This window comes from Scylla paramamosain, chromosome 35, assembly GCF_035594125.1.
Source record: "Scylla paramamosain isolate STU-SP2022 chromosome 35, ASM3559412v1, whole genome shotgun sequence".
Classification (NCBI taxonomy): Eukaryota; Metazoa; Arthropoda; class Malacostraca; order Decapoda; family Portunidae; genus Scylla; species Scylla paramamosain.
Genome location: NC_087185.1, coordinates 4,276,681 through 4,304,518, shown reverse-complemented (window position 1 = coordinate 4,304,518; position 27,838 = coordinate 4,276,681). Strand labels below are relative to the sequence as shown.

The following is a 27,838-nucleotide window of genomic DNA, read 5'->3' as shown; positions in this document are numbered from 1 at the left end:
CTAATATACCATGAACGTCCATTGCCCTACTTCATCTGTTGCCACTCACTGTGTCCTGCAGGGGGTTGGTGATGCACAGGGGAGGCTTCCACATAGGTGTTGAGAAGAGGCAGTGATGCAGGTCTGGCTGCTGTGGCTTCTGGTTACAGAAATGGGCAAGGAATCTGTAGAGGCCCCTCCATCATGTCTCTCTTTGCTCTTCTTCTTGTGTTCATGATGTAGCATCACCCTGATTGACTGTCTCTCCCTCTACTGTTACTTCTCATTTGCTGTCTTTCCTTTTTCTTTTCTTCTATTCTACTTATCCTTAATACTCCTCAGTCTTTTTTCATTAAAATATCACAAATAATCCATTCATGGATTAACTCCAAGCACAGACTCTTGCTAGTTGAGTTAAGGTGCATGTAATTTAAATAGGAGGGTGGTAGGTAAGTGGAAAGATTCTCAGGATTATTGGTGCAAAGGGTGTTTAAAAACAAAACTGTGACACAATAGTTGTTAGTGGAGGCCTAAGAGGGAAGAGGACTGACACTGAAGCATAGTAGAATGATTGTGCATGACAGAAGTGAATGGAGAGCAATTGTGAGCACAAGGAATTACTTGGCCCCCGGACCTCCAAGAGAGATGCCACACATTGAAAGTCTCACACAGGTAATCAGGTTTGTGTGTGTGTGTGTGTGGGGGAGGGGGTTAATACTTGCTATGAAGGAACCTTATTCTGGACCAAACTATTCAAGCTGTACAGTTGATCCCCATAAAGTGAGTGCCAAGAGGCTAAAAAAGTGGTGTGAATGAGTGTGAATGTAAAGGCTGTATGCCTTGTCTTGATTACCCTCTTTTTGGGGGAGACAGCTTTAGTATATGTATGTATATATGTAATTGCATTCACCAAGTGTTCTTGAATATCTTGTGCTGTGATCCAATACTGCTACTTCTTTACAACCAGTACAATTATGCTACAATTTCCAGAATACAGTGTTAAGTAATCCTGCATTCCCTGATGCAGATTGACTGTGGTATTCTGTGTAATTAACCCTTGTCCTGAAGCACCACGGAAAAACAAACCAATCACTTTGTTTATTAGATAAGTATTTATACAAAGATAATGTGACTCTCTAGACATCATACAACTTTTTGAGTTTGCTTGCAACAGAAGCAAGTAAATTACTGAATGGAACATATTCAACCATGAAAAAAGCAATTTCCTCAATTTTTTTCTGGATATCCATTCCTAAGGTATCTAACCACTCACTTTGTTTGTTACAAATATTAATTTCTTCATGTTGCTTTTCTTTTTTCTCACTTATTTCAATATTTATTTTATTCATGCACTTCTTTGGCAATGATTCAGCTTCCCTCACACTTACACCTCCACTTGTGGCACCACAAACACTGCCTGTCTTTGTGTGTCCCTCAGGTTGTATTTTCAGTTTGCCACTGACAATTATCTCCTCCAGTGCCCCACATAGCCGTGCTAAGAATATGGAGGGCAACTCTGGGTTGCAGCAAAAGGAAGGCACAGTACAGCACCACCATTGAAAAATGTCTGCAAGATTTAAAAATCTTTCCCTGAAATCCAGTGCTTGAAAATTTTCCTTGAGGTAGATCTGAAAAATAATGAAAGCATTAAACCAACATTATGCATGATACCAATGCTAAATGACATCTTACAGATGCAGAAAATGTACATAATCAAGACATACCTTTTCATTTATTTATAACAATTTAGTATATAATATATATTTAGTATATATAATATATACCTCTCACCTAACTCCTCTGACTAAGAAATTCTTCGACTGCTTAACTTCCAAAGTGGAGCACATTCTGGCTCTCTTCCCTTTTGCAGAGATCTCCATTCTTGGAGACTTCAATGTTCACCATCAGCTTTGGCTTTCCTCTCCCTTCACTGACCATCCTGGTGAACTAGCCTTCAATTTTGTATCCTCCACGATCTAGAGCAATTGGTTCAACATCCCACTCGAATTCCTGACTATCTTGGAGGATATGCCCAACATTCTTGAACTTTTTCTGATCTCTAATCCTTCTGCTTATGCTGTCACCCTCTTTTCTCCATTGGGCTCCTCCTATCACAATCCCATATCTTGTCCTATCACTCCAATCCCTTCTCAGGATCTCCCTAAACGAAGGTGCCTCTGGTGTTTTGCCTTTGGTAGTTGGGGGACCTGGGGAGGTATTTTGCTGATTTTCCTTGGAATGACTGCTTCCATGTCAGAGACCCGTCTTTGTGTGCTGAGTGCTTAACAGAGGTGATAAGTGTCTGGTATGGAGGTGTACTTTCCTCACTCTTTTTATCAACCTAAACCTTCCAAATACACTGTGTTAAACCTTGGTTTAACACAGCTTGTTCTCATGCTATACATGATAGAGAGGTGGCCCACAAAAGGTACTTAAGCTTTCCATCACCAGAATCTCATGCACTTTATATATCTGCTTGGAACCATGCCAAGCCTGTTCTCCAACTAGCCAAAAACCCCTTCATTTAACAGTGTCAAAATCTTTTAAGATCTAACTCCCCTCATGACTTCTGGCATCTAGCCAAAAATATCTCCAATAACTTTGTTTCTTTTTCTTTCCCTCCTTTATTTCAACCAGATGGCACCACTGCTATCACATCTATCTCTAAAGCCTAATTCTTTGCTCAAACCTTTACTGAAACCTCTACCTTGGATGATTCAGGGCTTGTTCCTCTCTCTCCTTCACCCTCTGACTACTTCATGCTATTAAAATTCTTCACAATGATGTTTTCCATACCCTTGCTGCCTAAACCCTCGGAGGGCTTATGGACCTGATGGGGTCCCTCCTATTGTTCTCCAAAACTGTGCCTCCATGCTTGCACCTTGCAAGCTTTGTCTATTAACATCTACTTTTCCTTCTTGCTGGAAGTTTGCCTACATTCAGCCTGTTCCCAAAAAGGGCGACTGTTCTAATCCCTCAAACTACTGTCCTACTGCTTTAATTTTCTGCCTATCTAAAGTTTTTTAATCTATCCTCAACAGTAAGATTCTTAAACATCTATCACTTCATAACCTTCTATCTGATTGTCAGTATGGGTTCTGTCAAGGCTGCTCTACTGGTGATCTTCTGGCTTTCCTTACTGAGTCTTGGTTATTCTCTTAGAGATTTTGGTGAAACTTTTGCTGTTGCCTTGAATATATCAAAAGCTTCTGATAGAGTCTGGCACAAAGCTTTGATTTCCAAACTATCCTCCTACGGCTTCTATCCTTCTCTCTGTAACTTCATCTCAAGTTTCCTTTCTGACCATTCTATTGCTGCTGTGGTAGATAGTCACTGTTCTTCTAAATCTATTAACAGTGGCATTCCTCAGGGTTCTGTCCTGTCGCCCACTCTCTTCTTACTATTCATCATTGACCTTCTAAACCAAACTTCTTGTCCTTTCCACTCCTACACTGATGATAACACCCTGCACTTTTCCATGTCTTTTCATAGATGTCCAACCCTTAAGGAAGTAAACATTTCAAACAGGGAAGCCACAGAATGCCTGACTTCTGATCTTTCTAAAATTTCTCATTAGGGCAGAGTAAACTTGGTATTACTCAATTCCTCCATCTATCAACTCGACACAACCTTCTAGACAACTATCCGCTCTTCTTCAGTGACACTCAACTGTCCCCCTCTTCTACACTGAACATCCTCGGTCTGTCTTTTACTTATAATCTGAACTGGAAACTTCACATCTCATCTCTAGTTAAAATAGCTTCTATGAAGTTGGGCGTTCTGAGACGTCCCCGCCAGTTTTTCTCACTCCCCCATCCCCCAGTTGCTATCTCTGTACAGGGGCCTTATCCATCCATGTATGGAGTATGCTTCACATGTATGGGGGTTCCACTCATACCACCCTTCTAAACAAGGTGGAATCAAAAGCTTTTCGTCTCATCAACTCCTCTCCTCTAACTGACTGTCTTCAGCCTCTCTCTCTCACTGCCACAGTGTTGCATCTCTAGCTGTCTTTTATCGCTGCTAACTGCTCTTCTGATCTTCCTAACTGCATGCCTCCCCTCCTCCTGTGGCCTCGCTGCACAAGACTTTCTTCTTTCTCTCACCCCTATTCTGTCCACCTCTCTAATGCAAAAATTAACCAGTATTCTCAATCATTCATCCCTTTCTCTGGTAAACTCTGGAACTCTCTACCTGCTTCTGTATTTTCACCTTCCTATGACTTGAATTACTTCAAGAGGGATGTTTCGACACACTTATCCTTCAATTTTTCACTACCACTATGGACCCTTTTCTGAGACTGGCATCTCAGTGGGCTTTTTTTTTTTTTTTTTTTTTTTTTTTTTTTGCCCTTGACCAGTGTTCCTCCTACATAAAAAAAATAAATAATAATAATAATAAAATAATGAACAATAGTTTAATGTTAATTCTGAAAGAGAGGAAAGTCAATAATCCTTTCCTCCTGTTGGTGTGTGGAGTTTGTGTCTACCAAAAGTCTTGCTGTAAGAGACCAGAAGTGATCTATACCACACACTTGAAGATAATAAACTGAAGTAGTAAATAAATAAATATATAAATAAATAAATAAATAAACAAAATAAATGAATAAAAAACATTAAGTGGCTCTCACACCACTGATATAGATAATAATTTATGAATCATAATTGTCTTAAACACTTCTCACCATGGAAGCAGAAGTAAAAAAAGTGAAGCAGTGGTGGAGGGACACAGGTGGAGGAAGGCTGTGTGGCTCTTGATGGTGAGTTGATGTGGGGGCAAGGGACTCGCACATCAGATGCAAGGCCTCCTGAAATACTTCAAGTACTGGAAACACCTGTTAGGAAAGCATAAAAAAAAATATAATAATAATAATAAAGAAATAATGATAATAAAAATAAATAAATAAAAAATAACAGTAAATGTATTTGTGTCAAGTTATACGCTATGTAGTACACTAGAAATTAGTGTAAGAAATAAATCACAACTGAGGACTTGTCTTTTTCTGTTGTTTCTTTTTGCAATAAATTAGTCTGTCTTGACATGAGGGAACACTTGTGAATGTACATATGCAGGTGCCTTGTAATCAGCCAGCCTGTCTTTAAGAGGCAGGGCAGCCAGGTGTACAGATAGAGAGATAACTTTTATTTAGAATGCTGTATAGAAGAAAATTTATGAAAACAATATTTCACTGTTAATACATTAATAGGACAAATATGAACACAATGTATGATTTGTATGAAAAATGGAACAGATTTAACTCACAGTATTATGATATTCCAGTGCATATTCAGTTATAAAGAATGCTGATGTCCATTCACTTTCATTGCAGTGTGGAAGAACCTGCAAAGTGAGAAATAAAGAATAACCTACATAAATTTCTGATTGTATTATTACAAGAATAATCTGATTTATAAATGTGATAAGTTTTGACCATTTTGGGGGAGGAGTCATATAACCATACTTCATATTTGAAAAACTTAGTGAATGTGTTTGAATCTGACCCAGAATTGAAATAAGTACCTGGAGGAGAGTGATAATCCATTCTGACTTTGACATTTTCGGAAGTACTGCACAATCTAGTGAGGCACACGGCACTGGGTCATGAGGATCACCCTGTGATGGGTTATGGCATACTTTCACCAGTGCCTGCAGCAGCAAATCAACACCACACTCTTTCTTGAGCTCAGCACTCACCACTTGTGAGATGTGCATAATACTCCATGGATGCAGGTTGTGCTGGCACACTATTTGTTTGAGTAAGGTGATTTCTGAAAAAAAAAAAAAAAAAAAAAAAAAAAAAAAAAATGCTTGAAGAGAATTATATACTTCCCAAAATATGTATTAACACAAGTATTTCTTGAAAATGATATTTCTTACCTTTTTCAAATTTCTTCTGGTTGATGGTCATGTCACTGGTAATCCCAAACAGGATTGTGGAGGCCAGGCACCTAACAGTAAGACATGTACTTGCTCCCTGACCTTCCAGGCACAAAGTGGCATCCATCATGTGGAGGAGTGCCACTATCACACTCACCACTTCTGGCCCAGGCCTCACCACCACACTAGCATCAAGCTCCATAATCTCCTGCCACCATAAAAGTTACATAATTATGAACGAATAAATTTTGGAAAAGTTATACGAGTATTCATTCAATAATACAATGATGTCACATGATAAACACTAATATGAAGAAGATATAGTACCTTCAGTAATTCAAGAGGCAAAATCAGTTTCCCAAGATTTGCACTACATTCTATCACCATGAAAGGCTTCACCATTAACTGCAGGACCTCCTCTTTGTCCAAGAGTCTCTTCACACTCAACAATTTTTTTACTAAACCAATAAACTCTTGCTCTTCTCTGTCACAAAGCTCTGAGGTTTGCCACTCTTCCAATGTGAATGCCAAAAGAGAGTTACCTGCAAAGAAATGACATTCACAAAACAAAATATGGTTTGTTTGATCATAATTTACTTTGAGTCACTTTAAAATAATGTATGTACAAAAACCTGAAACAGAAAATTGAATCATAACTCTCCAAACTTTCAATTCTTAATATTGAGTAAAATTATACATTTGTCAATTCTATAAATATACACCTTGTAGATCATAGATAATATATTTAAAGATCATATCACATCAATCACTGCATGCATCCTTCTTCTTCAAGTGCAGGACTGCAACTTGCCTGAAGGCAGCTTGGCCTGACACACTTGTGGAATATCTGCCAAAACTTGAGCCATGACTGGCACCAGACCAGTCATGCTGACAGCCAGCCTCACAGCTTCTTGCACCACATCTCGCCCTGATTGGAGGCACAGCCACACGTGCCTTCCTGAAGGCTGAAAAACAAAATGTTTATCAGGTTAAGGCCATTACTACCTCATTTAGGAATAAAGGGAATAACTGACTATCTCTACAGCTCTGATACCTCAACCCTTCTAGACTCCATCCACACTATGCCCCTGATTATTTCCTACTGTTGTTTGTAGAACAAGAAAACAAGATATTAAATAGATAAGATGAGGAACCAATACAAAAACTCATTTTCAAAGTAATAAAAATAAGCCAATATATTGTGAAAAAAAAGGAGACAATGAAAAATATTAGTGAATATAAAGACTGTACTATATATGTTATACATATATGTAATATTGTTACCTCAGCAGTATTTTCATCAGCTAGCTGGTTGAAAACAGATGTTAATTGTGTTTTAAATGATGGAGTTTTCAAGGTGTCATCAAGACCTGCAGACAGGCTGCCTTCAATAATTGGCTTCATCTGCTCTGGGTTCAGGTCTGCAGCCAAATCCAGCACCACCTGGGAACATTTGCGACTGTCTAGTGAATGAGTGTATTATATTCCTTAAAAGACAAGTAAACTTTTAAAATTTCATTTAATACTGCAAAACTAGTAATTACTTAGCCAAAACTGTTAATTATCAAAAAAATTCAAACTTACATTTATAGACTCAGGGATGTGCAGCTCATTTGTTTTGAGCCATTTAATGCAATTCTGTAAGAGTTCCATCTTCATTTGGTTATCAAACACAGCAACATGCTCTTTCAAGCATCTGGAGGCATCACTGCTAGCAATAACACCTTCTCTCTGGACAAGGATGCCCAGTAGTTTCTCTTGTCTATCATCTTTGGCACTTATTTCCTTCATGAGTTGTTCAAGAGTTAAATCTTTATCAGGATCATAATCAGGATCCACTGCTGTTTGCTGGAGGAATTGTAGCAGTTCATGGTATTCACTTACAGCCAAGTGCTCTTCTAACTGTGAGTGAGCTTCCAATAATCTTAGTATAAGAAAGGCAATATGACAAGTAACCATCTGAATACTCTTTGCTTGTGTTTTTCCAGGCTGGCGTGTTGATGGTGTTGAACAAAACGTGGCATTTTGTGGCAGCATTTGTTCACTCCATTCCATCCACAAGGTAACAGTTACTTCTCTACTGTTGTTCTGACACAGCGTTAGCATTGACATTAAAGCTTCTTTGGTGTATGGGAGCGAAATTATTTCAGCTGATTTGTTATTTGTTTTCCATAATTTGGTCCAAGTTTCTACACATGAAAATGTGTTTGGGTCCCTAATTTCATAGCCTACATAAGCAGCCAAGAGTAAATATAAACACTCAAACATATACAGAAAATAATAACCACTAAACTTGATCAAGGATGGAGTTTTACTTGATACATTTTTTGAGAAAAAGAATTTCACCAACAGCTGAAGGCATTCAGTATTATTCTGTGAACCATTCTGATGTGCACGCCTATACTGCTGACTGAAAAGCAATGACTTCAGAAGTTCTACTGAAATAGCCAGTGTTACAGGGGTAACTTCATGTGTGTACTGAAAATATTCTTTCATCAATGTTTGGACTATGTGGGGTGGGAGCCAAGACAGAAGTGGGGAAAGAACAAAATAAATCTTTTGTGTGCGAACCACTGTGAAGAAAACAGAATCTGAGAGATCTGGCAAAGATGAAAACAATGACTGAAAATCCTCACAATTTTCAACACCTGAAAGCTCTCGGATTTTTGGTAAGCACAACAATAAGAGCACAGATGCCTTCACTTGAAAGTGTTGTATTTCTTCTGATGCTTGGCTTGCTGGAACACTGATGGCCTTCCTGTCCTTCTTGACACGCAGGAAACAATTGTTTACATTCTGAATTAATTTATCTCTGTTTATTCCATCAGAACCTGTAAAAAGAGAATACAACTCTGTAGCAATACTTGTGATATTGTACTTTATCAGTGTTAAATCTTGGAATTACAAAGTACTATACTCCCTAAACAAGTCAATAAGGATAATCTTACCAATAGTGACTTCTCATGGAGAAACTATATAATGTGCACATGATGATGAATACTCAGTGTACAACACATGTGGGGGGGTTTATTTTGGGGTCACACATGGTTATGTTACAGTAATGTATTATGTCTTGTGCTGCATCACAAATTCTAAGTCCATGCTGATGAGGCTCGCTTGGAGGGATACAATGTATTGCGTGTGTTAGTTTGTTGGTTTCCAATATAGAATAGTACCTGCTCTCTTGCATCTCTTTCCTTCAGCCAATAACAGCCGTCCCTTTAATGATGCATCAGAATGTCATTAAATGTCATTTACTTTCAATCAATACATCAATTATTTTCAGCCAGTCACCACATGTTTAAGTGGCAGCTGCAATAGTCAGCAAGCTACCTGCACAGGTACTCGTGTCACAATGGTAGCCAAGTATAATGGATGTAACTTTAAATACCAGGATTTTATTGAGCAGTTCCATAAACAAGACGATTTGGGTGTATGTTTTATGTGATCACACGGTGTTTTGCTAAAATCAATTAAGTGCCAAACACTTGGTGGCGCCGACACCAAGGCCGGGTCCTACCCAGTTTGGTTAGGTTAGTGTCCTTAAGGAATCCCACCCAGTGTGATTAGTGTCCTTAAGAGATGGTGACATAAACAATATCAGTGGCTGCAGTTTTTATCCTGAACTAGTGAATAAGTATGGCAGTAGTTTGTTCACCCTAAATAAATAAACAATATCACGTGGTGGTGGCCAGGTAAACAATAACACGTGACATAAACAATAATGTATCAGCAGTTTTTCACCGTGAACAAGTGAACAACTGAAATATAATACGTGACAGTAGGTGGTGGTGGCTGATAAACAATAACACATGTTATACGGTACAAACAATAAGAGGCAGCTATGTCTTACCCTGTGCAAGTCTGAGTGCACTGAGGAGCCATAAAAGCTGCTCATCCACTTGCATCTTTAGGACTCAAGCTTTTAAATATGCTGTCACTTAATGCTTCATCAGCTGCTACTCGTACTGGAACTCATTATACGTTGTCTATCCTGGCGGTATTGTGGTATTCAAGATTCAAAAGGAGAGGTTTTAAGCGCCACTCGCCTGAGGTAACCAGATGTTTCTCTTCTTCTTCTTCTTGTGTCTTGTATACTTGATTTTCTTTTGGAGAGAGAGAGAGAGAGAGAGAATATTATTTTATCTATCGACTTTTATCTTTAAGTAATAGTGTTAAAGGAATGATTTTGCTTTTAGGGATTATTTTCAAAGATCACAGCAAGATGGTTAGCGGGATCTTTATGGATGTTTTTTTTTTCTTTTTTTTTCGTTTTTGATGCAAATTTCATGTTAAATTGTCACCAGAAATCACGAAAGAACAAATAAAACCCTAACATTTCCTTTCCAGCCTCTTTAGGTACACCTGAGTTTTCATAAGTATTTTTGACATTGATATAGAATTGTAAAAGGACAAGTGAAAATTCTAAATCAGAAAAAAAAAAAAATCCATCGCCAGCCTGTTAAGACCATACACCCGGAATAAGATGGTTGGCCGAGTTTTCATGAGTGTTTTTGCCGTAGATGATACAGGATCCATATTAAACAATCACCAGAATCATTAAAAAGACAACCTATAATAGCTCCCTTTACAGCAAGACAACCCGAGATAGGAGGCCGAGTTTTCATTAGTGTTTTTTGCCATTGATGATACAGGATTCATATTAAACAATTACCAAAATCATAAAAAAAGACAACCTATAGCTCCCTTCACAGCCTATTAAGACCAGCCGAGTCAGGACACCGAAATGACACGAGTCCTCTTCAGCATCACGACTTGCGGGAGGCAGGCGGCATTTGTTTTGTCACGTGACCAGTCATCTGTTGTCGTCAGCTAGTAGACTTTCCCCGTGAAAGTGTAATCCCTGTGGCCAAGCCGGGGAAGTAAGCATGAAGTAGTGGACGGTGGAGGGAGCTGAATAAACAGAAAGCCGATACTCTGCTGATAGAGACCCCGCCGTCTGTCGCCGCCCCGCCACCTCACCGCCTCCACTCGGCCCCCTTCTGTTGCCCAGGCTGAAGAACTCAAGCCAGCCAGCATTCCTGAGCTCTGCAACGCCTAATTGACCAGTGAATTGAGTTTGAACTGACGTATGCAGGGAAAAGGCGGAGAGATAGAAAGACAGATTCTGCTGAGACTCATCGTGTTGCCGCGTGGCCGCCCTGTTTAACGCCCCCTGTGCTACCCTCGCCGCCTATTGTGCCCCGCTCCAAACTGATCGCGAGTCACTTGAACAGACACCTATTGTCTCCAGACAAGACGCCTAGCTCAAGTTGTGGTGGACATAAAGTGTTCTCAGGAGCTTCCCCACCATGATTGTAGAGAGTCAAGACCTCCTGAAGCAATGGCTCACCGGATACCTGGCCCCGTTGTGAGTGTGCCTGCAGCCTTGGCATTGCTGGCTTAAGACACCACTTACCATACTTATTTCGAGACTATTTATTTCTGGACAAAAAATATGATTTATTTATTTGTTTATTTGTTATTTATTTATTTATTTATTTTTTGTCATGTTTTACCATCACAATGAAGAGATTAGTAATGAATTTAATAAACTGAGTAATCTAAACATAACGTAACTTAATGTAATCTAGCCCTCAAATGGAAATGTTAATGTTATTTCAGTATTCAACAACACCCATCTAGTTATCACGTCTTTTTTGTAGAGTGACAGGTTTTTGTAGTAGCCCTGGCTTGGAAAGTAAGTAGTTTCCTTAGGTTAGGGAGTAATTGTTAATATGCCATGTCATTAGTTGTTACTGTTAGATTTTTAATACTTGTCATTCCTGAATGCTTCTTGCTTGTAGTTTTGGCTGAAATTAATTGTGTATTTGGGCCACTTAGTGCCTAGAGGTTCAGGAGCTCCTGGGCAGGGTGATCCTATTGTAGTTAAACCATGTTTCAAGTGAGCATTTAGGCATGACCTTCTCCATTTTCTTGTCTTTAAATATGAGTTACAGCCAATGGTTTTAGACTGCCTGTGATCCACCTCTTTCCATCACAGGGTCATGCTGGTGAACAGTGTCTAGGTAAAGTTTAGTGCTTGCAGGGAGATGGCACCATACCATGGCTGCCTGCAGTGAGAAGGTGATATCAAAGGGGTCTAGGAGTGCTAATAATGAAGGGTGTTTGCAGAAGCAGGGCTAAGGTCAAAGCTGATTAACTCCAAGTCGTCAGAACCATATTTCCTTGAGTATAGGTAGAGTTCTGGATGCCAAATATTCAGGCAAAAGACTGGGGGTTGACCTAAACACAGGGATCAGATTTCTTGGTCGAAAATTCAGGAATCCAAACATGATAGGAAGGGCCACTAGCAACTCTTGGCTTTAGAAATTAAATATTTACTTATCTGGCTAGTAAACCAGATAAATCTTTACCAGTTACTCAGTAGTGAAGAGATGTGCCTCTAGCAGATAAACCTCATGAATATATAATAGACTACTTGACTTGTTTATATTGTGATTTATATACAGGGTATAACATGAGTTTCTGTGGAGGTGAAAGTACAGGTTATTCTAAGTTGAAAATGTTCACACTCCAGGTTAATGTGGCTAGGTACTCATTCCACCCCCTGACTTTAATCCATTTAGGTCAGGGGACAACTTTTCTGAATTTTCCCTTAACACACACACACACACACACACACACACACACACACACACACACACACACACACACACACACACACACACACACACACACACACACACAAGGTTTTGTACTTGACTTGTTTATATTGTGATTTATATACAGAGTATAACATGAGTTTCTGTGGAGGTGAAAGTACAAGTTATTCTAAGTTGAAAATGTTCTATGCACATATGCATTTTGAGGTGTTTGGCTGTAGTATGAAATTCAAGTGTGATTTGACGACAGATACAATGGCTGGGCCAGGTGGGTATCCATGGAGGAGAAACATGATTTCCACACAGTTCACATAATGCAATACAATCTGAATGTATTCACTCTCACTGTCTTAGAGGGAAACTGTGTGATATGACTAACAATCAACTGATTTGCTGCTAGTCTCTCTCCTTCCCACTCCCTGCCTGGCCAGTGCATGGTGCCACGCAGCCTACTATTTTAGTGTGAACTCTGGTACACTTTTGGTTTCAGCCCAGCAGGTGCTTGGGTGTGGACTGTGTTCTGTTTGAGGTCAGTGGGTAAATGTGGCGGTGGAGGTACTAGCCAACACAATCACTTTAAAGTTGAAGCTATGTATTTATTCATATTAAAAATTGCTGAACTTATATATTAATGATAATATTAATACCGGTATTAATTATTGGTACTTGTAGCAGTATACTACATGACATGGTATTATACATGATAATGATACTAATACTATTATTACCAATGCTATGCAGCAGTAGTAATAGTATTAGTATCATTGTTATTATTAAATATAAACATAACACAAGTGGTACAGAAGGTGTGTGAGTGTCTGTCGTGCCTGCATGTCAGGACAAAGATTTCACACCTTAGTAGTCTCACTGAACAAGGAAGGAGGAGCAAGTTTTCTCTCTCTCTCTCTCTCTCTCTCTCTCTCTCTCTCTCTCTCTCTCTCTCTCTCTCTCTCTCTCTCTCTCTCTCTCTCTCTCTCTCTCTCTCTCTCTCTCTCTCTCTCTCTCTGCTCATATTTCTATAAAATGTGGTGATTTAATACAATAACTTGTCATTCTACTACCAGCACAGCACTCCCAAGTTTAACAGATTTTTTTTGTTAGGCAGATGTTAGAGGATACTGCCCTTCATATAGGTGGTTGACCTGTATACAAGGTATACCATAAATTACTTATTTCCTATATTCCTATACTTGAGGAAATACAGTAATTGCAGGATCACTGGGAGAACTAATGAGAGGTTGAACAGCAGGCATACAAGTAATAAAAAAAGTATCTTTTCAATGTAACAAAAATTCCTTATATGTTCAGTTTTGTATAGATATGTGCATTCATCATAAACATGAAAATGCACTTTTTCAAAACTTCCTTTTTGTTTCAGATGTGATGCTGATCCAGAAGCCCTGGCCAAGTACTGCCTTGCCCTAGTGAGGAAGGATCGCCCTGTGTCAGAATTAAAGGCCAGCATGGTGGAGCAACTTGATGTGTTTTTGCAGTCAAGTAAGTTGTTGTTGAATTTCCATCTTGATAAAATAATCAGTTCTTGTTGGTAGTCACATTCCAGTTTAATAATCTCTTAAATATTAGAATGAATTCATGGAAACCTTGAAATATTGATCTGAAGGCAGGATAATTTGGCCATGAAAGGCCTTCCTTGAGGATGGAATCAGTGACGTGACATTCAAAGGTAAACATACGTCTGATAGTACTAGTGAGGCCAAGACATTCACCTCAAGGCCTCAGTAATATATGGTCAGCCTTGATTCTTGTCACTGTATTATTACTGCATATCAGTCTGAAATCCTGAGCAATGTGTATGTACACTGAAACTTACATTTACGAGTTTGCATTTTCAACCCCACCTGATATTCTGGTTAATCAAGTTCTAAATATGGAAGTGATTCCTGTGTTTTATGCATAAGGTATGAGTCTGTCAAAAACTATGAAAAATATGTAAAATGTGGTGATTTAATACTATAGTTTGTCATTCCATTACTAGCACAGCACTCCAAGTTCAACAGATTTTTTTCATTAGGCAGATGTTAAAGGATGCTGCCCTTCCTAGAAGTTTCACAGAAGGATGCTGTTTAGTTGTTTGCTTCTGTAAGAAGCGGTGGTAAATATAGTTTTCATTTTCAGATACAAAGCCATTCGTGGATAAGTTCCTTCAAGTTACTACAAGCCGTTCTTACATACCAAAGCGTTTGGCACCTTCCTCCTCATCATCATCCTCATCCTCTACTTCATTTAACTTGGACTCCACATCTGACACTGGCATTCCACCTCTACCCCCCACTCCCAGTAAGCAATCCTCTGGCCACTCACCAGACTCCACCACTCCTCCTAACAATGTGCCCCAACCAGCAGTACCTTCATCCACATCCACCACACTTCCCACTCCTCCACTGCCACCACCAACTTCAACCACTGCCCCTCCACCTCCACCACCCCCTGAGGCTGTACCTCCACCACCACCTCCAGCTTCTGTCATTATTCGAAAAGAGGAAGTGACCTCATCCCAGCGTCTCCGGAAGCCTGATTCAGTAAGTAGAAGAGTAGCTATTTTAGTTGTGTCTATTGGTGTTGTGGGTGTCACATATGAAAATGGTAGGGTGCACTTCAATTTTTTTTTTTTTTGGTTATATTTTGTTTTCTTTTCAGAACTCAGCTTTAGAGATAGCAAAGCATAAAGAGCAAGACAGAAAGGAAAACTTGGTATGAGTATATCGTGAAATATAGTCTGTTTCTTTTCTCTCATTTGATGAAATATGATTAGTAGAGGTGGTGTGATCATGTGTGGATGGGCAACATAATTTTCTCATAAGTATGAAATGAATATTGCTTCTTTTGTAGGAGCGAGACAGGGATGACAGAAGGGGAAGGAGAAGGTCCCCATCAAGGATGAGATCTCGTTCAAGGTCCCGTTCAGGTTCAAGAAGTAGGGATCGCTCTAGAAGGTCACGGTCAAGGGGCCGTAATGGGCGAAGCAAGTATGATGACAGGAGGAGAAGATCACCTTTATCTAAAAGGTTAGTGGTTATGTCTTAAAAATATGTGCTTGTTCTCTTTATCTGTTTATACTGTGTTGAATTCCCTCTCAGGTTTGTTGATATCAGTACCCTTTCTCTTTGCTCTAGTCCACATATCCAGTTTCTCTCTCTCTCTCTCTCTCTCTCTCTCTCTCTCTCTCTCTCTCTCTCTCTCTCTCTCTCTCTCTCTCTCTCTCTCTCTCTCTCTCTCTCTCTCTCTCTCTCTCTCTCTCTCTCTCTCTCTCTCATCAATATCCTGTTAATTCTTGTCTCTGTTCATAATCCTATTTGAAAACATATGAAATGAGGAGTGTTTGTACCACTTTCAGCCTTGGGGTCCAGTACTTATGTACCATCTCTGCCCTGTTTTCATGGCACTGTCTGAAACCAAGCATTTGTCGCTCTCAGGTATAGGAGGTCACGCACTCGCTCACGTACAAGGAGTCCCAGGAGGTCCAGGAGTCCTCGTCGTTCCAGGTCTCGGGAGAGGAAGTCCAGGTCAAGGAATAGGTCACGATCTCCCAGCCCAAGATCAAGACCTCTGGTGCGTGGGAGGTCACCAGCCATCCTGCCTAGGTCTCCCAGCCCATCCAGAAATAAATCACTTCCCAGAGGTATAGTTGTGTCTTGTGTTTGTGATAGTGCTGTAATGACTTGTGTATTTGATTTAATTCAGTCAAAAATTGGCTAGATATACTTCTTTTTTTGGGGGGTATGCAAATGTTAATATTTTTAAGTGAGAGCATAATTTCCTCCTCTACTTATTTTTGTCTTAATAACCATGCAGGAATATGCTTTGTGAGATTTATGTATTGTGCTATAGAGATATAACTTTTATGATGTGAATTACTTATCACATGGAATAAGCAGTATACTCCAACTAATGGAATGCTTTGCAGAACAATATAATTTCTTTGTAGTGTTATGTAATCTAGTGGTGTCCTTACATTTTAATCCTCTTAGTGAACTATGGATGACTCCAGAACAACACATACCTCTGTTTACTCCTTTAGCTAGTGACATACTGGTTTATTTCAGATGAACCAAGAGAGAGTCCTCCAAAGACTTCACCTGTGGCTGATGTGAAGATAGAGCCAAGGAGTGACTCGAGTGCCATGATCCAGAGTGTAGTGGCCAAGCATGCGGAGTTTCCTCTTCCTCCAGCCGCCAAGAAGCAGAGGTGTCGGGACTATGATGGCAAGTCACACAGACCTGTTACTTATAGGGGGCAGGATGTGAGGGAATGCTTGTGTCTTGGGTATGATTCTGTCTGTCTTAGCTTCTCTTTATGGAGTGTGTTGGCTTGGTGAATACAAAGAGTGATAGCAATGTGTGTGAATGTGAGTGTAAAGATGCTTTGTATAAGTAATTTTGTAATAAATTTTGTAAATTTATGTAAAAAAAATATTAGGCATTTCATTGGATTCTTTAAAATTATGACTTGTTTTCTTCAGTTGGGGTGGATTCTTGTGTTTTCTTTTTATGCCATATAATTTGTGAGAAGTTATTTGCATAAAAATTTAAAAGAAACATTTTTGTGGTTTATTGAGGCATTTAGTGAAAGTAGCATGCATGTACTTAATTTAGACAGTGCAACAATTAGTCTGGTTAAAGAACTCTTAATGAGAGCAACTTATTGTGTATTAAACATGACTAATGTATCAACACAACCAAATCTGCCCTGCCACAGAGAAAGGGTATTGCATGCGAGGAGACATGTGCTCCTTTGACCACGGCTCTGACCCTGTTGTGCTGGAGGGCATCAGTGGTATGCTGGATTACCCTCCTCCTCCAGTTCCTCCTGGACCCCCAGGTGCCCCAGGGTACACCCCAGCACCTGCCCCAACTCAGGGGGTCCCACGTCCCAGACCACCTCTTCCAAGACCCCCACACTTTGGTGAGTATTGGTACCCACAGGGGTAGATTCAAACAACAGATTGTTTTGAGTTGATGTTTCCACTGTCATTATGTGAAATAATGATCACTATGATTATACACATCCCTCAAGTGGTTCTGGTGTTCACATATTCTTCATGACTCTAGGAGTCTAGAGGCATGGAGCAGCAATAAGAGATTTATCTTAGTTACCTCCAAGTAAGTCAGAGATTCTTGAAATTAGATCCCATAAACCCAGTACCTTGTTTTGTAACATAGGATTGTAGTTGTTTTCATTTATTCTTCATTTATTTATTTTTTTTTTCTAGCTGAATACACACCAAGGGACCCAAGCATGTGGGGAAGTCAGCCTGATCCTGTCCCTGGCACTTACTATGGAAGTGGACCAGACCGAGGGCCGGGCAGCCTCACTCACAGGTTCTCCACACCTCCTCCTCCTCTGCCACCAAACACCCCCAGGGAGCTCATCAGTGTACCAGTCAACAATGGAAATCACATCATGGTATGAATAATTCATGTTTTATTGCATAGTTATCTTTCTGCTTTGGAATATTAAGATGTTTGGGTATCTTAAAAAAATAATAAATAATAAATAAGTAGATAAAAAATATTAATGATATGCTTGTGGCAGTTGAGTTCACACCCAGTAACCCAGACATGCAGAAGGTACTAAGAGGGATATTTGAAAGGTTGGGTTACTACAGGTTGAGAATCCTCTATCCCAAATTCCAAAATCTGTAAGTTTCTTGAATGGTGACGACGTCACAAATGAAAAATTCCACAAAGTCGTGGGAAGGTTCCACTGCAAAAAAAAAAAAAAAAAAAAAAAATGACTAAGTATAAACATGATAGCATGCCCATAGACAAAAGCTTTAATTCTTGATGTACTGCCATGGAAGGTATCAAAAGTGGTAAATTGTCACACATGGCACCTCACATGCCCTGAAGATGCTATGCTTAGTTTTCAATCATTGAAACTTTGACAGTAACGTCAGGCATAGTGGGGGGAGACATCTCTCCCACACTCTTCAGCCAGTTTCCTCCTTACTGTGCCATTCTTATTTTAACCATCACATTTATTTCTTACATTATAATGGGTCCTGGCAAGCTTGACAACAAAAAAAATGTGTTGTTGATGGCATTTGTTTGAAAGGTGATCAGTAATTGTGAGCTTGGCAGAAAGATAGAAAGATCAGAGACATCCATCACATAGGTGGTGCAGGCCTCACTAGCACTTGGAACAGCTGTCACTCCCTGTTGCCTTGCTGCTCAAAAGCCACTTCAGACTGAGAGAGAGAGAGTAATGACTCAGTTTTTACAAGCCATATGCTCTATCAGCTTACTGTTCTTGTATATGGCTTCCTTTTTTTGCCTGGAGCCTTTCTTTCTCACAGGAGTGACAGCTATTCCATAGGAGCTGCCATGCATGACAATTTACCACTTTTGATACCTCCCATGGCAGTAGGCCTATGGGCATGCTGTTATGTTTACAGTCAATTTCTTTTGTGGTCATTGTAAAACTATATTCATGATATATGATATATGATGTTGTTCAGGGTGGTGGTGGAGTTGGACCATCCCTCGCCAGGCGCTTAGGGCCGGTTGTGTCACCTGGAGGACATGGCCTGTCAGTGGCAGCCAAGAGTGTACGGCAGGATCTAGAGAGCTGCACCCTTGAGCTGCGAAAGATTCCTCCTGGCCTTAACACAATTGCCCACCTGAATGATCACTTTTCCAAGTTTGGCACAGTTGTGAACATACAGGTAAGATATTACTAGGATGTTACTTTCAGTCTGCTGTGACAAACATGGCATTCATTCATTCATTCATTATCTATGATAGTTTCTCATGAGACTGTATTTGTTAATGATGTATATTGGTATTGCCACTTCAAAGTAATATTTAACTGGAATCTTGACTTTTCTAAATGGGGGAATGTGTTTATACCTGTACCTTGTCTTCTACTGGACATTCTTTTCCTTGCCAGGTCCACCATGAGGGCAATCCAGAGAATGCCCTGGTGACCTTCAACAGCCACTCCGAGGCCAACGCAGCCTATCGAAGTACAGAGGCTGTTCTGAATAACCGTTTCATCAAGCTCTTCTGGCACAATCCACAGGTACAGCAGGACTTTGGCAAAATTAGGTAGTTGATGAAAATGTATCATTTTTAAGGAGCAGAAGATTGGCAGATAAACTATAGATTTGTTGTATTTGTTGAGTATACTTCATGCATATTTTCCACTAAAAGATGCTTTATGCTGTGACTTCATATGCATACTTCTTCTTCAGAATAAAAGTGATCGAACAGTCTCATACAGCACCCAGCCAATGCGTCCTGTGCATGACAGGCTGGGCGTCCGTCACCCAAACAAGACACTAAACAAGACAGTAGTGGAGACCCCAGGTGATGATAAGAATGAGAAGGTAAATGCTCTTTGCTTTATATTTTGGTATGTTGTTTCACTTCATCAGCTTATGTAGGTATGAAGTAGATAATTTAGTGAAAGGCAGGTAACAGCTGATGATTTTCCTTAAAAAATGTTTATGAATGAACAGAACTTTGATTAAATTTTTTGGAAATAAGAAATCATTAAAATTGTGTTCAGAATGGCCTGGAGGTTATTATGGAACTCTTTCTGCATTTCATTTTCCCTTAGTTTTATTTTTCTTCTTACAGTTTGTTTCTAAATCTTGAAACTGCTATGTCTTCCCTTTTAGCTCTTGGTATCCATATATAGGCTGCTTTCTAATTGTTTCTTGCTTCCTTTATATATGGCAGATTTTTCCCCATAGAGCACATAAACATCTTTTTATTTTATGCTTGTGTGTGGTCTTTGCCTCGTATTTAGTCATTATCAATAAATGTTGGCTATAACTTTTGGTGCAAATCCAAGTGTAAATTTTCATTATTTTTGAGTGTAAGTCATGACCTGAATGAATGAGGGTTTATCCATCGCACTCCACTAGGTCATGATGTCACGTGGCAGCCTAGTCAAGACAGTTTACAATACCCAGGCCCTTCAGTCTGCTGCTGCTGTATCTGCCATAAATACCCCAAGTTATCCAGCAGCAGCAGCAGCAGCAGCACCAGGAACAACATCAGCAGTAACAACAGCATCAGTGGGAGTGGCAGGCAGTACAGCAGGAGCAGGGGCCCCACCTTCCCCTGGGTGTGGGCCACACTCCCTGCCAGCTGCTGTCCCAGGAGCTGTCACTCCCACCTCACCGGTGGGGGGGTCTCCCTCTCTACCAGCTGTTGCTCCAGAATTTTCACACACTGCCACCTCGTCCTCTGATACTAAGAGACAGGAAATAGATGCCATTATGAAGCAGCGAGAACTTTTGGCTGCTGAGGTAATGGACCTTGTTGTTATTCAAGTTATGATTTTACATCATCAGGTCAAATGTATGACTGAGGATGTTAGTGTTTGTCTTGATCAGTAGATGTTCTGTTTCATAAACAGAAAATAAATTAATTTATATTTGTGGTAAATTTGATTGGTACTGTGTAATACATTTGACCTCATGATGCCACTAGATGTGAAGCTCCCAAGAACCAAGACAGTAGATCAGTCTTCATTTGCAGATGCTATTTATTGCACCTGCCCCATCCCATATTTTTATTTATCATTTATTTATGTGAAAAAATTATTGCAGGTTGCTGCCAAGCACAAAGTTGAGAAACAGAAGGCTGATGCAATGAAGCTCAAATCAGAAGTAGAACAAAGGAAGAAACAATTGTTGGACAAACAAATGCAGCAACTGAAGGTAAGTTCCATATTTTCCTAGAACTTGAAGTAATGTTTTTGGAGGTATAAATGTGGTACACTTATACATATATGAAATGATTTTTAATACAAACAGTTCATTCATTGGGTAGCTCAGAAATATTTCTTAAGATATTAATGTTGAATTGATTAATACATGAATTTTATTTTTGTAAGCTCTGAAATGAGGGCCATAATTTTTTAAAATTTTTTGTAGGTTCTTTTGAAAAAAGCAGAGACCAACAAGGCAACTATGAAGGCTGATGAGAAAAAACAACTTTTAGAAACCATCAAGTCCCTTCAAGGTGCTATTGACTCCACACGGTCTGAACTGTCCAATGTGGAGACACCCAAGAGCAAGGCACAGCTGGATAAGGAAATCCTTGACACAGAGCTGGAACTCTATGCTGTTCAGGCAGAGAGTGGAGATGCCAGTAAGCTGAGGATGCGGCTGACCCAGCTGCGGGCACAGCAGCAGGCAGCAGGCTACCCTCCTAGCCGTCCGTACAGGCACAGCCCTTACAGTGCAAGGTATGATCCTCCTGGTTTGAATAATCACTTTAATAGGTTGATTTATGGGTGGCAAGTGTTAGTAATTCAACTAGATATATCAACTTTACCATTTTAAAGAAAGTTATTCTCTCTATTTTAATCATGTTATGATGATTACTACTTGGTGTGTGTGTGTTACCTACAGAGGTGGCCCCTATGGAAGTGGTCGTGGCCGAGGGGCTGGCCGGGGTGGAGTGAGGGGCCGTGGTCGGACTGGGCGAGGCTATAGCCACTCTTTTGCTTCTGTTGATCGTCGCACAACTAAGATCAATGCTTCAGGATTTGAGAGGGAAGACAAGGATGAAGTTCTGGCTCATTTTGCTGTAAGTTGATTTATGAATGTCAATTTTTTTTATTTTTCAAAGCACAAGCACCAAAAAAAATCTCAGTACTGAATAATGCAGTCTCATGTCACTTTTCTATTTCTACAACAGACTCTTGGAAAAATTACAAACTATGTGTGGGATGGACAGACACCAGCTATCACCATCCAGTACTCCACACGGCGGGAGGCAGAGAAAGCAATGAACGAAGGACGCACACTGGGCGATCGCCTCCTCACCCTCACCTGGGCCTTCGATGCTGCACTTCCCCTCACCTCCCAGACCCCAGCCACTGCCCCAACACCCTCACCTTCACAGCAGCCACAATTATCACCACACTCATATGCCAGTGTGACGCCACATTCCACCACCACACTGCTTTCAGCAGACGAGACACTGGTGGGTAGCCTTTGCTAATCTATCATTACTATTATTTTTTTAAAGTGTCATTTTTAAAACATTGTACTTATAAGTCACTGATGAGACACGGGTTGGTATTTCTGAATGGGCCTTTCTTTCTCATTTTGACATGCCCCAACACCTTGCCTCTCATCATTGTAACAGTGATGTATTTAATTCCATCTCCATATAATTTTTATCATGATTCTCAGTTGGTATCATTGCAGATGTTCTTGTACTTAGTGTTAATCTCATCCATCAATGCTTTATTTGTTTACTTTCAGGAGGAGATAACTGAAGAAATTGTGGAAGAGGTGGAAACAGAAGAAGATCATGCAGTATTGTTTGAAGAGGAAGAGGAAGAAGTGGAAGAGGAGGAAGAGGAAGTAAGGTCCTGGAGGAGGTAGATATGAATAAGCAGGTGGTAATTTGGACCATAAGTCAAAGTGGTGATTATCAGAAGCATACATGATTTGTATGAAAAAGTTGCTTCAAGATGCACTTTAGTCATTTAACTTTATATGACATGGAAGGTGTTGGTTCATATATAATAAGAAACTTTAGGAATGTGTTAGCACTAAGATAGTTTGTTCATCACTACCTTGTATTTCTACTGCCACTTGGACAACAGTCAACTCATCATCATTATATTGATTCCATAAGCTGGTACTGACTGAAAAGTAAATATTCACAGGCTTATTAAAATTCTGAATGTTTAGATTTATCACATTGTATGTTAAAGTTATGAATTTTTTAGATGGTATGTTATGATTTTTTTTTTAGATGACTTGTGCTTGGTTGAAAATAATTGTAGCGCATCATGCACAGGAATGGGTTTAGGGACTTCACAAGTTAATTACCTCTTCAGAAGTTCAGAATGAGAGGTTGACTAATCTTTGAAAAGTTCAGAATGAGATGGTCATCCCCAGTAAGCTTTAGAATGAGATGTTTCAGATATCAATTTGTTCTTCCCTCTTTTTTATTTATTTATTTATTTTTTATTTATATTTCTTTTCTTTCTCTCATGCTTACTTTCACATCACATTTTTTTTCACCATTGTTGGAGGAAGAAGTGCTTGCTTATGGGCATTAATTTAATTTGACAATGAATCTATAGCATTATAACAAGACCAACATATTCAAGGAAATTACATATTAGTTTGATATTTTGTTTTAGAGTTTTCAAAAGTTACAAAACATAATCTACTGTGGATGTCTAAGTAAAATGTGTGGTGTACTTGAGGAAAAGTGCTGGAAAGCTATTGAAAGCTGTAAAGTATGTGAAGATAGTGTGTAAAATGGCCATGTCAAATTAATTAAAGTGTTTTCCAAGCATGAAGCAAAAGTAAAATGCAATTAGTTCCATCAGTTCATGGTATACAGTGCATTGACAGGGAAAATATTATCAAATTTAACTAGAAATTGAATTAAGGGTGTCAGACACTTGTTGAAAGGAATGTGTAAGTTTCATCTTGAGTAACACCACTTGATACTGGCTGTTAGTGAGAGCTTGGAAGGTGTTAACAGTACAGCTGATAGAGTACTATTTGCCTTAGGACTGCTCTTCATTATTTCCCCACTTTATCTCTACTAATTTAACAGATTCTGGTGGAAATTATTGGATTTTTCAATAGGATTTTCACAATTGTAGTGATAGTTTAACAGTAATTCTGTATCATCAATGGTGAAATATTCATGAGAATCAGACTAATCATTCCTATATCTTTTGAAAAATTATTCTGAAAAAACTGAGTGTTTCAGAATATGAGTCTTAATATTGTATTGTTCAGACTAAATCTTATACCATGAATTTCACTTAATTAAAAAAAAACTGAACAAAGAATAAATATAACATACCTTTTTTTTTTTTCTGCAACTTCATTTCTTTATACATCAACAGAAATGTCAGGGACTCATATTTTGTATCATATTTTTGAATGGTGATTTAGATGGTAGGGATCCAGTGAGTTGCGAGAATGGCATAACTTTGCTATGTAACATACTGAAATTAACTCTACTTATTCTCTCTGAAGCCTTCCTTCTCATCTTGTACTCTTGTCAATCTGTTTTCAGCTCCTGTTATCAATTTCTCGTTTTTCCTCAGCTTCCATTCTTATCTCCTTTAAATGTCTTGATGGTCCGGCAAATATGCACATATCTCATGCCTTTACTTATTAGCACTTATTGAGATGTGTTACATTGTATAAGTAGTATTTAAGTACAGTTCTCCTAAGTAGTGATGTTGCATTTTACAAAAAAATTCAGATAAAAATCATTAGCAGACAACTACTTCCACCAATCACATCATCAGATCTTTGTCTTTGCAGAGCTCTTGATAAAAATATCAGCTGATTTGGTAATTCACAGGACTGCTGAAATGGTAATTCACAGAACTTCTTAACATGACTATTTGGAGCAACTGTACATCATATCAAGCATTGAATCTATTGGACATCCTAAATTTGTAAATTTGTCACCTGTATTTGTAAGAGAGATGCACATTGTCAAGTATAATGGAAATTAAGAATTTTATTGTATGTGATCTGATGACTTCAAGGAATTATGGCTTGACTATATAATATGTAATGATCTTGAACTACAGCTCTTTTTTTTTTTTTTTTTTTTTTATACTTCAATATTTCCCTGACTGTTGTGTGCTTTGTTCAGTATTTTTTTGGTTTGTACTTTGGGTAAATCTTGGATATATTTTGAAAAAATGCCAGCAGTTCCTCATTGCTTAGTACATGTTAATGATTACTGTGTTATCTAATAGTTATGCTTTCCATTTTGGTTTTCACGCACATTACAATTGTGTGAGTGAAGGACATGAAACATTTTACTTTCAAGGCCATAAATTGTTCTTGGTTACATGTACTCAAAACTTACTTCTCCTTTCTTTTTTCAGGGGCCAGTTAAAAATATTCCTTTGATGTTCCATATTGTTACTCCCATAAACAAACTGCCATTTTTCATTAGTCTTGGATTTTTTTGCATAGATAATTCCTTCAATATGTCATGGACTTAGTGTCATTGCCACTTTTTGTTATGTCCAGGGTTTGGATGATATCAAATTTCCCTCAGCTCTTCTGCCTTTGACACAAACACTAGGAGAAGTCTGTAAGAAAATTTTTTGTCTATTACCTGAAAAGAAGAAAAATTACTTTTAAGAGTTTGTTTATGAAGGTGATACTATTTCCATGCTATGCTGCTGATGTGTCATGTAGTGGCAGAGCAGTCTAGGTGAGCCAAACCCCACAGAGGCCTTCGTAATCATTTTGGTTTGATCAGTATCAGGTCAGATGTGTCATCTTGACTGTGTCACCTTTACAGCTTTACTGTGAGCTCTTTAGAAAGAACTTATGTTTGCAGTATTTTGACAGTGATGAAGTATCAGAAGTATCAGAAAACTCCTTTCTGTTTGTTTAGATTATTTTGATAACACTTTTAGAGGCATGGAGTTAAATGAAGGGATTTGTTTGTCAATAGCAACATATTTCTCCAGAATAATTGACCTGTGCCACCAAAAAAAAAAAATCCAAGACCTGATTTGATCTGGGATTGTAATTTTTATGTTCAGCATTGTACATTAATTTGTCTTGTCAGTCATTTTACCTTTCATCATTGAGTCAGTTTTAGGGTCTGAGTAGTTGTGTACTGTTTCCTTGATAATGTAAGAGATAAGTGAAGTGTTTATTAGTACTTAAGAGATATTTTTTAGTCACCCCATTAAGCTGGAGGTGCTGTAGGCTATATGGATGAGCTACCTATGTAAACTTAGTAGTTGTGGATGTTAACAGAGTGGTTTTTGTGATATGGAATGGAACTATTTAGCTGCCACAGTGTTATGAAACTGGTGATATTACAATAAGGATTTATAACTTTTTTAATATATCAGTAGCATTGGATGATTGGAGGCTTGTAAATTTGAGGTTATCATTATGGCAAGCAAGTACAGCAAACTATCAATATTGTGAGCTAATTCTGGGGAAGGCTAGGTCACCATATTTGATGGGTGTCAGAATGAGGCCTTTTAGCAAATCCAGGTTGTTATACAAGGCAAATAATTTGGTAATATGCATTAAAATAATGGCAAGTCAAAGTGGTATGAGTGTGGAAGGACACCACACATGCACACCCAGTAAAACATCTCTGCCTGCACCTTTCTGCCATATTTAACAGACTTCTGCCTCTTATAACAGCCTAGAGATTGGTAAGACTTAAGGTGCTTGTTGTGTCTGTCATTGCTGTACTGAGAGTGTCACGCGGAGGGTTTACTGTAGGCTTACACCAGCAGTTCCATTCTGTACAATGTGTTGAGGTAGGAAGACTATACAGGACATAGCAGTGGAAAGTTGTTGCTCATGTTTACTTGTCATTACTGTTGCGTACAAGTTAGGAGACCTTTCTTTTCGTCAAGTTTGTCAAGTGTAGAAATGTAGTTAAGGTACAATAATTCTAATGTATTTCTTGAAGCATATAATGATTGTTTGACGGAAGTGTCCATTCAGATGTTATACTGCTGTACACACTTGTATATAAATGCTTGTTTGTATGACTGACTTAAAAAAAAAAAAAAGAAAAAGATAGAGAAAAGAGATACTGTGGACCGATAAAGACAAGAAAAATGTGCATGCAAAAAATATATTTTTAAAGCATGCCAAATAAAGGTCCCTAAAAAAAATGTGATATGGTTCATTTGTGATGCATTGCATATATATAAAAAAAAAATGAACCAAAAAATTATTAAAAAAAAGAATTAATAGACACCAAACTGTCATCTCATCCATATCATGTCATCTCATTCTCATCCAATAAACTTTCATGAAGTCATTCCTATTCACTGGAGAGAGAGAGAGAGAGAGAGAGAGAGAGAGAGAGAGAGGAGAGTTCAGTGAGTGAAGGGTAAAAATATGAGACAGACAGGCTGAAGAATAAAGACTGGGTTTGGTAGGTGAACAGTAAAGATTTGAGAGAGAGAGAGAGAGAGAGAGAATTTAATGGCAGAAGTAAAGGTTTGAGTTTAATTGGTAAAGAGTAAAGATTTACAAGGGTAAAATAGGTGAAGTTAAGATTTGAGTTTAACGGATAAAGGGTTACGATTTAAGAGAGAGAGAGGGTCTAATGGGTGACAGTTAAAGATGTAACCTGTCAATAATGGGTGATGGGATTCTACATGGAGCCCATGATATTTCCTTTCATAAACAAAAGTGGCTAATTCCTGTAAATCTAATGTATCGGTTCGTTTCTGTCAGATTAGGATAGACAGCTTAATTGAAATTAAGCCTGATAATGCGACAGGCGGCAGCAAGTATCTTTTTAATCACTAAGAAAAAAAAAGTATTAGATTCTGTGCGTTTAAAAGGTTTCTATTGGATCCATTAAATGAAGAAA

General features: G+C 38.8%; 2 protein-coding genes across 5 annotated transcripts; one reads left to right on the top strand and one right to left on the bottom strand.

The window, feature by feature from the left end:
* Window positions 1-1,067: 1,067 nt before the first annotated feature.
* LOC135090582 (uncharacterized) lies at window positions 1,068-9,957 on the bottom strand. The gene is made up of 10 exons (XM_063987463.1): window positions 9,710-9,957; window positions 7,441-8,687; window positions 7,141-7,299; window positions 6,668-6,821; window positions 6,184-6,398; window positions 5,857-6,064; window positions 5,500-5,747; window positions 5,242-5,319; window positions 4,664-4,813; window positions 1,068-1,607 (listed from the first exon to the last, which is right to left on the bottom strand). The coding sequence occupies exons 1-10, from the start codon at window positions 9,762-9,764 to the stop codon at window positions 1,116-1,118; spliced, it is 3,006 nt and encodes a 1,001-aa protein (XP_063843533.1). The 5' UTR covers window positions 9,765-9,957; the 3' UTR covers window positions 1,068-1,115.
* Window positions 9,958-10,525: 568 nt separating this feature from the next.
* Window positions 10,526-27,029, top strand: LOC135090580 (RNA-binding protein 26-like). 4 transcript variants are annotated; one of them, XM_063987459.1, is made up of 19 exons: window positions 10,526-11,227; window positions 13,861-13,979; window positions 14,619-15,022; window positions 15,141-15,194; window positions 15,333-15,508; window positions 15,917-16,018; window positions 16,064-16,122; window positions 16,547-16,705; window positions 17,199-17,405; window positions 17,713-17,906; window positions 18,961-19,167; window positions 19,392-19,523; window positions 19,696-19,830; window positions 20,374-20,760; window positions 21,064-21,174; window positions 21,391-21,704; window positions 21,871-22,048; window positions 22,160-22,447; window positions 22,732-27,029. In XM_063987459.1, the coding sequence occupies exons 1-19, from the start codon at window positions 11,169-11,171 to the stop codon at window positions 22,852-22,854; spliced, it is 3,408 nt and encodes a 1,135-aa protein (XP_063843529.1). In that variant the 5' UTR covers window positions 10,526-11,168; the 3' UTR covers window positions 22,855-27,029. The 4 variants fall into 4 exon arrangements, with proteins under 4 accessions (XP_063843529.1, XP_063843528.1, XP_063843530.1 ...); XM_063987458.1 differs by having other exon boundaries at window positions 10,527-11,227; window positions 15,917-16,122; XM_063987460.1 differs by lacking the exon at window positions 15,141-15,194 and having other exon boundaries at window positions 10,527-11,227; window positions 15,917-16,122.
* Window positions 27,030-27,838: the final 809 nt, after the last annotated feature.